The sequence below is a fragment of the Hippocampus bargibanti genome, linkage group LG03 (genome assembly GCF_051943395.1).
Source record: "Hippocampus bargibanti isolate YZ-2025 linkage group LG03, ASM5194339v1, whole genome shotgun sequence".
In the NCBI taxonomy this organism is placed as follows: Eukaryota; Metazoa; Chordata; class Actinopteri; order Syngnathiformes; family Syngnathidae; genus Hippocampus; species Hippocampus bargibanti.
Window position 1 is genome coordinate 3,937,501 of NC_142736.1, and position 17,019 is coordinate 3,954,519.

Genomic DNA, 17,019 nt, shown 5'->3' on the forward strand with positions numbered 1-17,019 from the left:
CCTCACTATGTATGGTATAAAATCATAGTGGACCTCACAAAAAGAGCCTTACAAACTCACACACACACACACACACACACACACACACACACACACACACACACACACACACACAAAACACACAAATTATAATACCATAGCACATTTATTGTACATAAAACAAGGTATATTTTGTGTAGTTTTGAGGCTTATTTAGTTGCAAATTATGTTTTATGGGGACCTGTGAACGGATTATTCTCATTTTAATGGTTTCCTATGGGAAATTGATTTTTGGGATACACATTTTTCACCTGACACACTCTGTCTGGGAACCAATTAGGTTCGTAAGCCAAGGTATCACTGTACCTGTCCATGTTAAGCGCTTTGTTCCAGCTTCAGCTGTTGTTAAAGCGCTATACAAAATCAATATGTATTGTATCAATTATGGAAGCGAGCTTCGGGGTCCTACCAAGGGCCATGAAGTCTTCGTGGTCCCAAGCCTGAAGCTGCGCCAGGGGTCCGCTGTAGAGCAGCAGGCCATCCGGCACCTCGGTGATGAACTCCAATGAGATGTGACTCTCGAAGCAGGGCATCATGGGAGCGAACCAGGCGTAGCCGTTGCCGCGGAAACTGTGCTTGTTCTGCTGGCACTCGGGACCCTCCAACTGAGCCGGGCACTGGCACCTGGACACATGGGCGCTTGTTAGCTAAATGAAAAAATGTTTTTTTATTTTTTATTTTTTAAATAATAATAATAATAATCCATTTCATTTCTCAGCGCCTTTCAAAACGTTCAAGGTCACTTTACAGTCACAGGATAAGTTTTTTTTTTGTGGGTGACCAGCGGCGGCCACACGCGCCAGCGTTCACTCAACCCGAAGTAACTCAAATAGATAGCAAGCTAGCTAGTGAGTGAATAGATAGCTAATAGCTAGCGAATAGATAGCTAATAGCTAGCGAATACATAGCGAATACATAGCTAATAGCTAGCGAATAGATAGCTAATAGCTAGAGAATACATAGCGAATACATAGCTTATAGCTAGCAAATAGATAGCTAATAGCTAGCAAACAGATAGCTAATAGCTAGCGAATACATAGTGAATACATAGCTAATATCTAGCGAATAGATAGCTAATAGCTAGAGAATACATAGCGAATACATATCTTATAGCTAGAAAATAGATAGCTAATAGCTAGAGAATACATAGCGAATACATAGCTTATAGCTAGCAAATAGATAGCTAATAGCTAGCAAACTGATAGCTAATAGCTAGCGAATACATAGCGAATACATAGCGAATCCATAGCTTATAGCTAGAAAATAGATAGCTAATAGCTAGAGAATACATAGCGAATACATAGCTTATAGCTAGCAAATAGATAGCTAATAGCTAGCAAACAGATAGCTAATAGCTAGCGAATACATAGTGAATACATAGCTAATATCTAGCGAATAGATAGCTAATAGCTAGAGAATACATAGCGAATCCATAGCTTATAGCTAGAAAATAGATAGCTAATAGCTAGAGAATACATAGCGAATACATAGCTTATAGCTAGCAAATAGATAGCTAATAGCTAGCAAACTGATAGGTAATAGCTAGCGAATACATAGCGAATACATAGCGAATCCATAGCTTATAGCTAGAAAATAGATAGCTAATAGCTAGAGAATACATAGCGAATACATAGCTTATAGCTAGCAAATACATAGCTAATAGCTAGCTAATAGATAGCTAATAGCTAGCGAATACATAGCGAATACATAGCGAATACATAGCTTATAGCTAGAAAATAGATAGCTAATAGCTAGCAAACAGATAGCTAATAGCTAGCGAATATATAGCTTTGCATCAAAGTCAAAGTCAAAGTCAGCTTTATATCACTGTCCTCTCGGACCCAGCATGCAAGTGTACAGATGGCTTGTTCGGGTTGTTTGTGGAGCCTGATTGATGGGCTATTTTAACCTTGCAGTCTACACTCTGCCTTTGAATGATTAAAGTTGAAACTCTGTCAACGTCGTCTGCTTCTCACTTTAATGTTTAAACCCCCCCCCCCCCCCCCCTCACTGCTGCGTTCTTGACCAATCACGTGGCTTTAACCAAAGACTGGGGGCGGGGAATAGAGGACAAAAATAGCCGGCTGCCATTTTGTTCTTAGAACGCGCTCGTTTGTGAACAACACATCACTCATTTCAGAAATGTAACATTCGTAAACCGAAAAGTTCGTAAGCCAAGGGGTTCGTAAACGATGCATAACACTTGACTGTCCGCCACGCCGGCTTTTTTTTTTCCGCTTCCTCCAATCTCTGGACTGTATACCGACATCTCCCCTTATCCAGTGACGGTGGTCGTCTTTTTTGACATTTTCCATCGTTCTTTTTTTTTTTACTTTGAATTATTTGATGCATATCGCCTGCCTGTCTGTTTGCCGCGCTGGCTTTTTTTTCCGCTTCCTCCGCGGTCTTTTCAATTTTCTCGCTGACGGGCCGCGTCTCGTCTCTCTGCCTCGACAAGCTTTCTTCGGATTTTTTTTTCGTACTCCTTCATTCTTGCGGATCTGTAAGCGGTGGCGGAGGTGTCGACCGTTGGCTGGTTTGCGGAGGTCACGCAGTTGTCGGAATGCGAAATGATTCAGTATTCATGCGCGTTACAAGATTGGATGTTAATGTTTTATGCCAGAGACGATAAAACGAGTATTTTTGTTTCCCTACTTTTTGGGGTGTTTTTTTCATGTACTTCCAAGGATGTTCTTGATTGGGAATGTCTAAAAACAAACAAACAACTAAATGACTAAACGAACAAACAAATACATAAATAAATACATACATAAATAAATACATACATAAATACAGTATAAACACGCGACCCTTTGAAGGGAAAAGCCGAAAGAAAAAGAAGATAAATAAACAAATAAATAAATACATATCAAAATAAATGAATAATTGAATATATAAATGAATCTAAATAAATAAACACCTAAATATAATTCAGTAAAAATAAATAAATACATAAATAACTAAATACATAAATAAATAGATAGATAAATAGATAGACATAAGTTAAACATAAGTTAATAAATAAATAAAAATAGATACATAAACAAATAAATAAATAATAAATAATAAATATAAATAAAAAAAAGAGTATAAACAAATATAAATACATACATGAATAATTAAATAGATAAATATATATCAAAATACATGGATAATTGCATACATAAATGGATAATTGCATACATAATAAAGTAAAAATAAATACATCAACAAATAAAAAAATAATAAATACATCTAAATAAATAAATACATACATACACAAGAAAGTAAAAATAAGTACATAAACAAATAAATAAAAAATAAATACATATAAAAGAATACAGTATAAACAAATATAAATAACATGAATAGATAAATAAATAAACAGAAATACATAAAAATAAATAAATACAAATACATCTCAAAATAAAGAAATGAATAATTGAATAAATAAATACACATAAATAAATACATATAATTAAGTAAAAATAAATACATAAACAAACAAATCAATAATGCATAAATATAAATAGATAAATACAGTATAAACAAATATAAATGAATAAATATATAAATAAATACACATCAAAATGAATAAATGAATAAATAAAATAGTGTAAGGCATTTCACATTTTAGCTAGAAACAATGGGGGAAACAATAGTAAAAATATATAATAAAATAGTAATATAATAATTACAAGATAAATTAAAAGTAATTACATTCTTAAATAAATTGAACGATCAAGGTAAGAATACAATATATATTGATTGATATAGCGCTTCAACAACAGCTGAAGCTGTCACAAAGCGCTTAACATGGACTACTATCCTCTACAGAACATAAAGCAAATGAACACCATCACAATAAAATGTGCAGTTCTAAATTTGGATTTGCATGGAGATGGCAAAAAAGCCTCCCAACACGATCGCTTTGAAATGTGCAACATAGACGGACGGGCGACAATACCGAAATCCAAGCAGCATTCGTCATGTGGGGGATTTAGTAAACAATGTACAAACGGATGAGGAACATTAATTCCCTCGCCTTGTACAAATGACATTTCTGTGTAATCTCGGAATTATCAGGGATATACTGTTATGCATGTTGTGCACGAGGAATGGCATCCTCTCGCCGTCCTTTTTTTTAAACCCAGCTGCTTGTAATGAAACCAAGCTGTGGACTGAAATTAACTTTTACCAGCACATATGTTCCATTATTCGGCGGGTGTGCGTGTCAATGTCCAAACAAGTCGACTGTGTTACGCATTGTGTAAACATAATATTAATAACATAATAAAATAAAAAGAAGAAGAAGAACAAGATTGATAATAATAAGAATAAGAATAAGAAGAACAAGAAGAAGAACAAGAAGAAAAAGAAGAAGAACAAGACGAATAAGAACAAGAAGCAGAACAAGAAGAACAAGAAGAATGACAAGAAGAATAGGAAGAAGAAGAACAAGAAGAACAACAAGAATGACAAGAAGAATAAGAAGAAGAACAAGAAGAACAAAAAGAAGAACAAGACGAATAAGAAGAATAATAAGAACAAGAAGAACAACAAGAAGAACAACAAGAAGAACAACAAGAATGACAAGAAGAATAAGAAGAAGAAGAACAAGAAGGACAACAAGAAGAACAACAAGACGAATAAGAGGAATAAGAAGAATAATAAAAACAAGAAGAACAAGAAGAACAACAAGAATGACAAGAAGAATAATAAGAATAAGAAGAACAAGAAGAAGAACAAGAAGAAAAAGAAGAAGAACAAGACGAATAAGAACAAGAAGCAGAACAAGAAGAACAAGAAGAATGACAAGAAGAATAGGAAGAAGAAGAACAAGAAGAACAACAAGAAGAACAAGACGAATAAGAAGAATAATAAGAACAAGAAGAACAACAAGAAGAACAACAAGAATGACAAGAAGAATAAGAAGAAGAAGAACAAGAAGAACAACAAGAAGAACAACAAGACGAATAAGAGGAATAAGAAGAATAATAAAAACAAGAAGAACAAGAAGAACAACAAGAATGACAAGAAGAATAAGAAGAAGAAGAAGAAGAAGAACAAGAAGAAGAACAAGAAGAACAACAAGACGAATAAGAGGAATAAGAAGAAGAATAAAAACAAGAAGAACAAGAACAAGAACAAGAACAAAAAGAACAAGAACAAAAAGAACAAGAAGAAGAAGAACAAGAAGAACAAGAAGCAGAAAAAGAAGAACAATAAGAATGACAAGAAGAACAAGAAGAAGAAGAAGAAGAAGAAGAAGAACAAGAAGAAGAAGAAGAAGAAGAAGAAGAAGAAGAAGAAGAACAAGAAGAAGAACAAGAAGAAGAACAAGACAAATAAGAAGAAAAATAAGAATAAGAAGGAAAAATAAGAAGAAGAACAAGAACAACAAGAACAACAACGACAAGGACAAGAAGAAGAAGAAGGAGAAGGACAAGAAGAAGAAGGTGAAGGAGGAGAAGAAGGTGAAGGAGGAGGATCGGGTTACAGACATGGAGAGTGAGGCCGTTCTCCAAAAAACAAAATGTTGTCTTTGGTTAAAGCCACGTGATTGGTCCAGAACCCAGCAGTGTGTGTGTGTGTGTGGTGGGGGGGGGGGGTAAAAATTAAAGAGACAGACAGACAGGCAGATAGAGACAGAACACACACACGAAAAGGAGAGGACAGAGCTTGAAACAAAAAAAAGAAAAGGGGAAAAACAAGTAAAATGGTGAGAAAATGGATAGAAAACAGTGAAATTTGGACCCATTTCAACTTTGATAGTTCAAAAGCAGAGTGTAGACTGTAAGGTTAAATATCCCATCAATAAGGCTCCACAAATAACCCGCACAAGCCATCTGTACACTTGATGCAAAAAGCTATCAACTCAGCTAAACAGAACACAATTGATGAGGAACAGGGTAAAATGATGGCAGAGAAAGAACCTACAAGGGATCATTCCTCAAGATGGTGAAAGAAGAAGGCTACGTTACTCATCAAGTGTTCCGATGAAAGCGGCCACTCCATTCCATCAAGCCATCAACGACCATCACAAAGGTAAATAAAACAATTTTATTATTCGGTACAGTTTATTTCTTTAATTGTAATACCATAGCACATTTATTGCACGTAAAATAAGGTCTATTTTGTGTAGTTTTAATGCTTAGAAAATTAGAAAATTATGTTTTATGAGGACCTGGGAACGGATTATTCTCATTTTAATGGTTTCCTATGGAAAAATAAATTTTGGGATACACACTTTTCACCTTACACACACTCTGTCTGGGAACCAATTAAGTTCGTAAGCCAAGGTGTCACTGTATCTCGCTGACTCTTCAATTTCCAAACAAACAAGAAAATGAAGCTTTTTGTTAATTGCCGCAAATGTTCTGAAGCTCCCTCAAATTAACTGAACCAAAAATAAACCCCTGAAGATCTTTTACACCCAAATTTGTTGGCCTTATTTTCGCTCATCTTTTTTTCTAAGTGTGTGTTCTACAAATATGCATGAAGTTTAATTAAAAGAGAAATGTAATTACACTCGGCATACAGGCGCAGCTGGAATGTTTTAGTGGAGTAAGCAATGTGATTACGGTTCATTTTCTCCCTTTTATTGTTGGCTTTTTTTTTTTCTTTTCATGCTAGCGTGTGGAGGGCAAAACAGCCGCCAGAGTTGAACCGCCGCCGTTTCCTGTTTTAGAGGAAGCTGCATATTTTGGATGGCAGATAGCGTCTTTTTTTCCGACTTATACAGCAAAGTCTCGTTATATCGATATTTTCGGGAGTCGGAACGTCGTACGTGTGTGTTAAGAAATAGTTATTTTGTATCCTCATTTCGTCCTACTTCGATATTGTTACATTCGGATTGACAGCTGGGGGCGGGGCCACGCCTCCCGGCTTATATATCGCCGGTGGTCGGTCCGAGCCCCCCATTCCCCACCACATCCCGTAATCCTTTCGGAATTGTACCTTCTCTGCACCACCGTGAGCGAGTTGTTTTTCGCCATTGGCGTAGCCCGCCCGTTCGTCGTTTTTGGTATTCTTTATTTTTGATTAATCCCCTGGACCTCTTTTTCGGGACCAGCGCTTTATGTTGTATTTGTACTTTGTATTACGCTGGACTTTGTATATCTTATTGACTTTTTGTATATCACGGCTGCTCTCTGCCTCGTTCGGAACGTGACAGATCTAAACAAGAAGGACAATCTCAAATCCTTATTATTAATCCTTAAAGGACAACCGACACCATTTTTTTTGTTTCCTAACTGACATCAGAAAAAGGTTTTATAGCATCTAAAATACCCAAAACATGCAGGCTGATATTTTCAGTCAAATGCAAAACACCAATAAAAATGACTTCAAGTGTGCTAAAACTGCAAAAAAATTGCCTTGCTCGAGAATCAAAACAATGGCTTCAGATTGGGAGAAGATGCTTTCTTGTTCCTCATCCAGTGATGAATATGATTCAAATAGTTCTGAAGAGGAAAGCATACATGTTTGCAATCGATTAAAGAAGTCCTTCCGTATCATTTTGAGGCGTCTGGACTCCAATGTAGCGCCCAGAAAATGCACAAGATGCCGCCCAAGCTCCGTTGGAAATGGGCTGATTTCTCTGCTGGGAATTTGTATCAGCTAGTATCAAATAGTAGTCTTGGTGCAACACACGATTCACCATTGCGATATTTATGTAGTTTTCCTTCTAATTTCGCCATCAACATGGATCAACACGAAGTTTTCAGACCAAACAAAGTACCCAAAATGCATTGTGTGTCGTTTTATCAGTCAGGGGCGTTCCTGTCGTCACCAACTCAAAAACAAGACTTCCTGAATATTCAGCGCGAGTCTTAAAACGTAAAATATAGCTATATGTGTATATGTGTACACGGACAACCGACGTCTCCGGACAGGTTGTGTCCATAATTTGTAAAATGTCTTCAAATGACTTCTGCTGAGCGTATTTGACAAAGATTCCACCGCATATAGCTATATTTTACCTTTTAAGACTGGAGCTGAATATTCCGGAAGTCTTGTTTTAGAGTCGGTGACAAGTCCGTACGTTACGTCACTGAAGGAACGCCCCTGACCAAAAAAAAAGGACACATTTTAGCAGTCCTTCCATAACGTCAATGCATTTTGCTCTACTTTGGTCTGAACATGTCGTGTAGGACCACAAAGAGGCAGAAGAGTGCGACAAAGTTCCATACAAGGAATTAATCAGCCTGTGGGAACCACGGCTTTGTCGCCATGTTCTACCTTTTTTTGGGTGGGACATTTCCCACCCCTGACGCCTCAAAATGACACGGAATAAATTCTTTAATCGATTGCAAACATGTATGCTTTCCTCTTCAGAACTATTTGAACAATATTCATAACTGGATGAGTAACAAGAAAGCATATTCTACGAATCTGAAGCCATTGTTTCGATTCCCGAGCAGGGCAAGACGTCTTGCCGTGACACCACGAACATGGGGGCGGGACCGTCTAAAACTGAAACTGGCCACTTCCGGTTTTAAATTGAAGTCGTTTTCAGACACTTTACGACATTTTTACTGGTGTTTTGCATTTGACTAAAAAAATCATACTGTGTGTTTTGGGTATTTTAGATGCTGTAAAACATTTTTCTGATGTCAGTCAGGAAACAAAAAGTGACGTTGGTTGTCCTTTAAATAAAATACTGCATGCCAAGCCAACGTCTGAATTTTATGAGGTAGGAAAATACTAATGTGGAGATCCCAAATTTCTATGAATTGTCCTGCTCGACGCCATGATTGTTTTGATGTCAAATATATTCGAAACGTGTCTTCCTCAAGGGCATTGTAGACATCCAATCTCCTCATTAGCAGCACGGCGCATTGCTGGCAGCTCTCGTTTCCAATTGTGTTTGGGTTGCCAGCTCTTTAAATTGCCGTTTGATTGGTCGCTCGTTGGCCAAGTCGGATTTGGTGTCCCGTTTGACACGTGTGGCGCTCACAAGTTGCCGTGCAAAAGATCTATCCGGGAATTTTCAAGGTTGGTAACTTTGGATGGGAATCGTGGGAAGAAAATGGATTTGGACAACGGCAGAGTCAACTGATTGTTGCTCTTTTTTGAATTCCTTCCTTGTCGTCATGCCAACTGTTTTTCTTTGGTCCGACGTGTGGGCCAAAGAAGAAGCCATTAACTTTAGTTTTGGATCTGAATCTCCTCTGTGGGAGAAAGATGGAGGGGGGGGGGGTCCATGCCCAGCCCGCCATTTTGTCTGGATGCCGACCTCAAAACAAAAAAAATTTGGACAGAAAATATTCTCAATAGTATTCATAAATGACCCTCTGCGCAGCCCCTCTGTCCATCTCCCTAAATAAAAAAAATTGTTAAAAATCCAATAAAATAAAACACAATAAAATAAACACAATAAATAAAAAAACAATAAACTAAAGTAAAATAAAATAAAGTAAAATAACAAAATAAAATATAACACAATAAAATAAAATAAATAAAATTAAGTAAAATGGAACAAAACACAACACAAGATAAAATTAAAAAAAATAAAATGAAAAAAATCAATAAAATAATGTAAAAACAATATAGTAAAATACCATAATAAAATACAATAAAACACAACAAAATAAAAAACAATAAAATAAAGTAAAAAAATAAAGTAAAATAACATGTAATAACATAAAAAATAATAAAAATAAATAAAAACAATAAAATAAAGTAAAATAAAATAAAAAACAATATAATAAAGCAAAATAAAATAAATTAAAATAACAAAATAAAATAAAATAAAACAATATAATAAAGTAAAATAACATGTAATAATAAAATAAAACACAACAAAATAAAAAACAATAAAATAAAGTAAAATTAAATTAAAATAGCACATAAAAAAAATAAAATAAAAGAGTGACTTTTCAATGGTGGCAATTAATTTAGGCAATTTCGGGTAGCATGTTTCCCTTTTTCCCAAATCCCACTTTGTCACAGTAGACTCGCCACATTAGGAGAGATTTGTTGAATTTCCTCCCTCTCTGCACGTTTCTCGACCGGTTCAAAACAAATACCAACACTTCTAGTCACCCTGCAGCAATTTTGGATTCTGGATTCACATGTTCATTCCTGCATTCCCACCCTTGAGGACTTGCACACTGCAAGAATCAAGACAAGTGTGCGGAAAAATCCTACCCTTTGCACCCTGCACACCACCTTTTCCAGCGAATCCCCCTCATGCAGGCATTACCAATCCATGCACACCAGGTCCAGCAGACATACTGTCCATATGACGGCGCACGCTATCCAATTAGTTATCTGGCTAGCTATCTGGCGGGCTACCGAGCAAGCGAGCACTTTATTTGCTAGCTATTTGCTATCTATTAGCTGTGTAGCTTGCTCGATAGCTATCTAGCGAGCTATCTATTAGATATCTGGTTAGCTAGCAAGCTAGCTATTAGCTATCTATAGCTATGTACTCACTTGAACTACTGTCTGCTTGATACTTTGCACATTGTTTCAGTTATTTCAGAGAGGTACCACGTACGTTAAAATTTGATTAGATTAGATTAGCTGGCTACCTAGCTATCTATCCAGCTATTTGCTATCTATTATCTGTCTATCTGTCTGGCTATCTAGCTAGCTTGCTATATGGCTATTTAGCTGGCTGGCTGGATAGATAGCTGGCTATCTATTATTTATCTGTTAGCTAGCTTGCTAGCTTTCCATCGATTTGAGTTACTTGCGAGTTGAGTGAACGCTGGCGTGTGTGGCTGCCGCTACTCACCCACAGAAAAACTCCTGTGACTGTAAAGTGACCTTGGGAGTTTTGAAAGGTGCTTGTAAATGAAACTTTATAACTTTATAATAATAATAATACAAATAATAATAATAATAATAATAATAATAATAATAATTATTATTATTATTATTATTATTATTATTATTATTATTATTATTATTATTATTATTATTATTAGGGGGATAGTTAGCTTTCTACGAGTGGGTGTGGCTGCCGCTGCTCACCCACAGAAAAAAAACTTTTTGCTATCTATGAGCTAGAATCTGTTGTAAATTGAAATACAATGCAATAAATCCACATTGGTTTGTTAGCTATCCATTAGCTAGCTGGCTAGCTATCAGCTGTCTATCTGGCTGGCTGTAAGTATTCTATTAGCTAGCTATTAGTTATCTATTAGCTTGCTTGCTAGCTTTCTATCCATTTGAGTTACTTCCGGGTTGAGTGAACGGTGGCGCGTGTGACTGCCGCTGCTCACCCACAGAAAAATTTATCCCGTATATGTAAAGTGACCTTGAGAGTTTTGAAAGGCGCTTATAAATGACATGTAGTATTATTATATGTATCCCGGCTTGTGTGTACATTGGCAATTTTTGCGCCAAGACATCAAAGCAAAGACAACAGGACACGTTTAGCTTAGCGCAATAGCAACGTGGCGGGACGCCTCTCGCATGTCTAATGGAAGACACCAAAGCCTTTTTGAAACCAATTAAAAGCGACCGCTATGAAATAAAAAGCTCTCCAACTAGCGTACATTGTTGACGTCCAGCAGCGGCTAGCCCCGCCATTAACAATTCACTACCAACTTGTCGAAAAAAAATGAATACAGGAAAGAGAAAAGCGAGGAGGTGATGAAATGTTTGTTTTGAAGTTAGCCGCCGCCACCGCCTCTGAGTATTTGCATCGTCTTCTGACGAATAAAGCAGCTCATTAGTTGAATGAGTACAGTGATACATCGGTTTACGAACCCCTTGGCTTACGAACTTTTCGGTTTACGAACGTTAAATTTATGAAAATTTAACCTTGGCATACAAACTACATTTCGGGATACACACGGAGCGCCGCAATGAGTGATTCCCATCAATCAGGCGCCACAAATAACCCGCACAAGCCATCTGTACACTTGATGCAAAAAGCTATCAACCCAGCTAAACAGAACACAATTGATGAGGAACAGGGTAAAATTATGGCAGAGAAAGCACCTACAATGGATCATTCCTCAAGATGGTAAAAGAGGAAGGCTACGTTCCTCATCAAGTGTTTAATGCTGATAAAACGGGCCACTCCATTCCATCAACGACCATCACAAAGGCAAATAAAACGACTTTATTATACTGTACAGTTTATTTCTTTAATTATAATACCATAGCATATTTATTATACATCAAATAAGGTATATGTTGTGTAGTTTTAAGAACATTAGAAAGTAGAAAAGTATGTTTTATGGGGACCTGGGAACGCATTATTCTCATTTTAATGGTTTCCTATGGGAAATACATTTTCGGGATACACACTTTTCGCGTTACACACTCTGTCTGTACATAATATTTTGTATGCCAAGGTAAAATTTTCATACATTTAACGTTCGTAAACCGAGGTATCACTGTAGCGGTCACGCGGAATTTACCAACAATGTTTCACCACCTGCGACGACGGTAAATAATTAGCAACGGATCACCTGCAGCGTCGAGCGCTAACATAATGGCGGCAGAGGAACCCGACGGAAGCAGGGGTGCCATTCATTGCTCCAAAATACCAACGGGGAGTCGCAAATGCAGACAAATATCCGATTGTTGCCATGGCCGTGTTTCGAAACAACCCGCGGAATCGTTAGCATTTTCCCGCTTTGACATGAGAAAGAGAGAAAATCGCTTTTGGGGCGCTGGTCTCTTGGCGACTCGTCAAGCAGGTAACGTACACAAAGAAAATGGACGACACGGGTGGTTCATCGGAATTCGATGGGGTGATGCCAAAGTCAGCAGGGGGGCGCTCACGTGGGTCGTCATTGAAGAGAAACCACCTCGGTTTTGTTTGGAAATCTATTGCCGCCATTTTATTTGGCCATATTGACTTTACTTTATCATAATTTGTAAAACTACAATGATCATTTTTGGTGGGAAAAAAAAAAAGATCGGAATTTTGTGGTCTAAGCATGAACTAAGTTGAAGTTAACGAATTTTGCATCACACAATACCAGATAAATGTTGGTGGGGGCGATTTCATTTGCGCATTTGGACTTTCCTCGCCCTTCACTCATTCACTGGCAGACGATGCGCAAAAATGAGTCAACTCCAGTGCCAGGGTTTTCGTCATTATCACTGGAATTCCATAATATTGAGTTTGAGGAAGGTTGCTTTAACCAATCAGATTTCAAGTTGGCAACCCAAAAGGGGTACCAACGCCTTCTTGAAGGCCCTGGTAAATGTCAGAGTTTTCACAAACTATGATTTGCTAGTCACATGATTGGCTAGTCACTAGCCAGTCATAGTATCATTAGCTGCTAGTGATAAGCGCATACTGGCAAGAGCTAGCACATTATATCCGTAGCGAGCTGCATAAGCAAACATATCGTGTTGATTTAATAGCGCTTTTGTCAACCCACAATGGCTGAAGTAGGAGAAGAAACGGATTTGGTTGTAGATTTACTGATGAAGCCATTTTCAAGATGGACTTTTCGAGAAAAAAATGGACAACATGAAGACAGGTCGGTCAGTTATTGCCTGGCGAATGGTGCCCTTTCCAGGACGAACAGAATATTGAGTTTTAGGACTACATTGACATTCAATAAAGCGTAAGAAACCTTACACTCTCTTCTTTCATCAGGAAGATAGACCTAATTCCCAAGTTATCTGTGTTATGGAGTTATATGAGCTTGAAATGAGGACAGCTGGGAGGGAAAAACATTGCCAGAGGTCTGACCAGCGCTTTGAGAAAAAAAATAAAAATAAAAATAAAAATAAACAAACGTCATATTTTCAATTCCAAAAAAATTCGGGAATGGCAGTGAATGACGTGAAAACACCCTGGCACTCCAGTGCCAGGGTTTTTGTCATTGTCACTTGAATAATAATTATTATTAATAATAATAATAATAATAATAATAATAATAATAATAATAATAATAATAATAATAATATCCATTTCATTTATAAGTGCCTTTCAAAACTCTCAAGGTCACTTTACAGTCACAGGATCAGTTTTTCTGTTGGTGAGCAGCGGCAGCCACTCGCGCCAGCGTTCACTCAACCCAGAAGTAAATCAAATGGATTAAAAGTAAGCTAGCTAGCTAATAGATAGCTAATAGCTAGCCATCTAGATAGCCAGCCAGTCAGATAGCTAATAGATAGCAAATGATGATGATAATAACAATAATAATAATAATAATAACAATTCATTTCATTTATAAGCTTACTTTACAGTCACAGGATCAGTTTTTCTGTGGGTGAGCAGCGGCAGCCACAAGCGCCAGCGTTCACTAAACCCAGAAGTAAATAGATATAAAGCTAGATAGCTAGCTAATAGATAGCTAGATAGTTAGCTTGATAGCTATATAGCTAATAAATTGCTAGCTCGATACCTAGCTAGCCAGCTAGATAGCCAGCTAAATAGCTAATAGATAGCAAATAGATAGCAAATAGATAGCAAATAGATAGTTAGCTTGAGAAGAACATTTTTAAACCAAGGTATCAAAATAACTAAATAATTGATCGTAAACCAATTGGTCGAGAACAGAGATGTCATGTTTCCATGGCGACACAGCGTTCACATGACATTCTGACATGACCTGCTCGGGCCCAAAGTGCCACATGCTGCTTCATCAAGCGTCCCGATGGACCTCCCTGCTTATTTTGATGGACTCCATTAGCTCGCTCGCCGCGGTCTACGAACCCGCCGGTGGTATTTGTTTTGCATTCAATAAATAATAAACCGGGATCGAGGGCCGGTCTAATTCCAAAGGTGGCAAGACTTGATGACATCTGATGAATTATTGATACGCCGCCGGCGAACGAGGCGAGCAAATTTCTGCGACAAAAAGGCGAACCGCGGGGGATCCTCTTTTGGGAACGTAATTACGCTGACATTCGTGACTCACTAATGCATCAAGTAAATGCACTCCTGCAAAAGGGTGACAATACAAGTGCCGTTTCAGAAGATCCAAGACTGCGACAGAGTGGGCGGAGACAACTAAAAATCAAGAAATACAGTCATACCTTGGCTTACGAACTTAATTGGTTCCCAGACAGAATGTGTAAGGCAAAAGTGTGAATCCCAAAAAATAATTTCCCATAGGAAGCCATTAAAATGAGAATAATCCGTTCCCAGGTCCTCATAAAACATAATTTTCGACTCAATAAGCTGTAAAACTACACAAAATACATCGATGAAAAGGTTTCTTCAGCCGTCATCAGTACTTCTTTGAAGGTGTCGGACGTTTCACTTCTCATTCAAGAAACTTTGTCAGCAAACTAAAGTCTTACTGGTAGTTTAGGCCCTATATATATTTATACAGTAAAGTCTCGTTATATCGATATCGGATATATCGATAGTACCGGTTATATCGATACTATTTCTATGCACGCACGGAGAAAATTACATGCAAACAGGGTCGGATATATCGATAGTCCTGGTTATATCGATATTTTTTCGGACTCCCTTGAATATCGATATAACGAGACTTTACTGTATATCCCTACTGTCCAGACATGGTGGTGCCGGACTCTGCCATGATAGTTCCCTGCTCTTAGGTTGGGGGGGAGCAGAGGACTAATTCCTGTGGCTCCACTGATCGCTTCTATTGTCCTGACTAACGACTGGCTTGATTGCCCAATTTGCCCTGGTATCACCGCATCATCATGACTAAGCCTATGTTGCCCAAGCAGTCAGTTGTACGAACGATCGAAATTGAACCTCATCCCACCATTACGGTTAAGGGAAGGATTTTGCTGTTTTATGAAAATAGCTTCTTTTACTCCCCTTTCAAAACATCTATTTTCTTTCGTAAAGATTTTAACCTCATTGTCGTCAAATGAGTGCTTGCTAGCTTTTAGGTGCATATGTACTGCCGATTGAGGCCCACTAGTATTATCCCTGCGATGTTGATAGTCTTTTTGGGGGAATTTGTTTAGTCTCCCCAATGTATTGCTCTTTACAATTTTCATTCTTACAATGTATTGAATGAACTTAGTTTTTCATTTCATAGCGTATCTTTTGGATGCACTCATTTTTGCCTTAAAGCGTTTATCAGTTGGAAATAAGTAAGAATTTTGTGTTGCCAAAGGACTCTGTAGTTTTTCAGAAACTCCTGCAATAAGGTATTGCTACTCCTCTCCTTTTTGTATCTTCAGAATCGTTGGTTTCATTCCCTATTCATCGATGGACCACTCCTGTACGACTGAGAGCTTCTACAGACATATACAAAATATACCTTATTTTATGTATAATAAATGTGCTATGGTTTTGTAGTTAAAGAAATAAATAGTACAGTAGAATAAAGTCGTTTTATTTACTTTTGTGATGGTCGTTGATGGCTTGATGGAATGGAGTGGGAGGAGGTGGGAGGGAGAGTAACATTCCATAAGGACTGTAGGCAGGAGGGCTAGCCTATCTTTCATAGGCTTATGCCCAGGGACGGACTTCTCTTCCTGTGTAATGAAAGTCCGGTTCGGAATCTTTTTCCAAAAAAAGGCCAGTTACATTAGCATTAAACACTTGATGGGGAACGTAGCCTTCTTCTTCTACCATCTTGTGGAATGATTCATTGTAAGCTTTGGCAGCTATATCGTCAGAATTGGCTGCCTCAACATGACAAATAACACTAGGAATCCATGTATAACGCTAATTTTCTAAGCCTTAAAACTACAAAAATAAATTTAAAGAAATAAATGTACGGTATAATAAAGTCGTTTTATTTACCTTTGTGATGGTCGTTGTTGGCTCTATGGAATGGAGTGTCCGCTTTCATCAGCATTGAACACTTGATGAGAAACGTAGCCTTCTTCTTTCACCAACTTGAGGAATGATCCCTTGTAGGTGCTTTCTCTGCGATCATTTTACCTTGTTCCTCATCAATTGTGTTCTGTTTAGCTGGGTTGATAGCTTATTGCATCAAGTGTACAGATGGCTTGTGTGGGTGATTTGCGGAGCCTGATTTATGGGAATTTTAACCTTGCAGTCTACACTCTGCCTTTGAAACGAGTGCAAAGTTGAAACGAGTGCAAATTTCACTGTTTTCTCTCCATTTT

General features: G+C 37.5%; 1 protein-coding gene across 1 annotated transcript in view; it reads right to left on the reverse strand.

Annotated features, from left to right (window-relative positions):
• LOC148899998 (neural-cadherin) overlaps positions 1-17,019 on the reverse strand; it is a 297,995-nt gene that overhangs the window by 62,474 nt on the left and 218,502 nt on the right. The window contains 1 exon segment of the mRNA XM_088991547.1: positions 449-663. Coding sequence (XP_088847673.1) covers positions 449-663 — 215 coding nt within the window.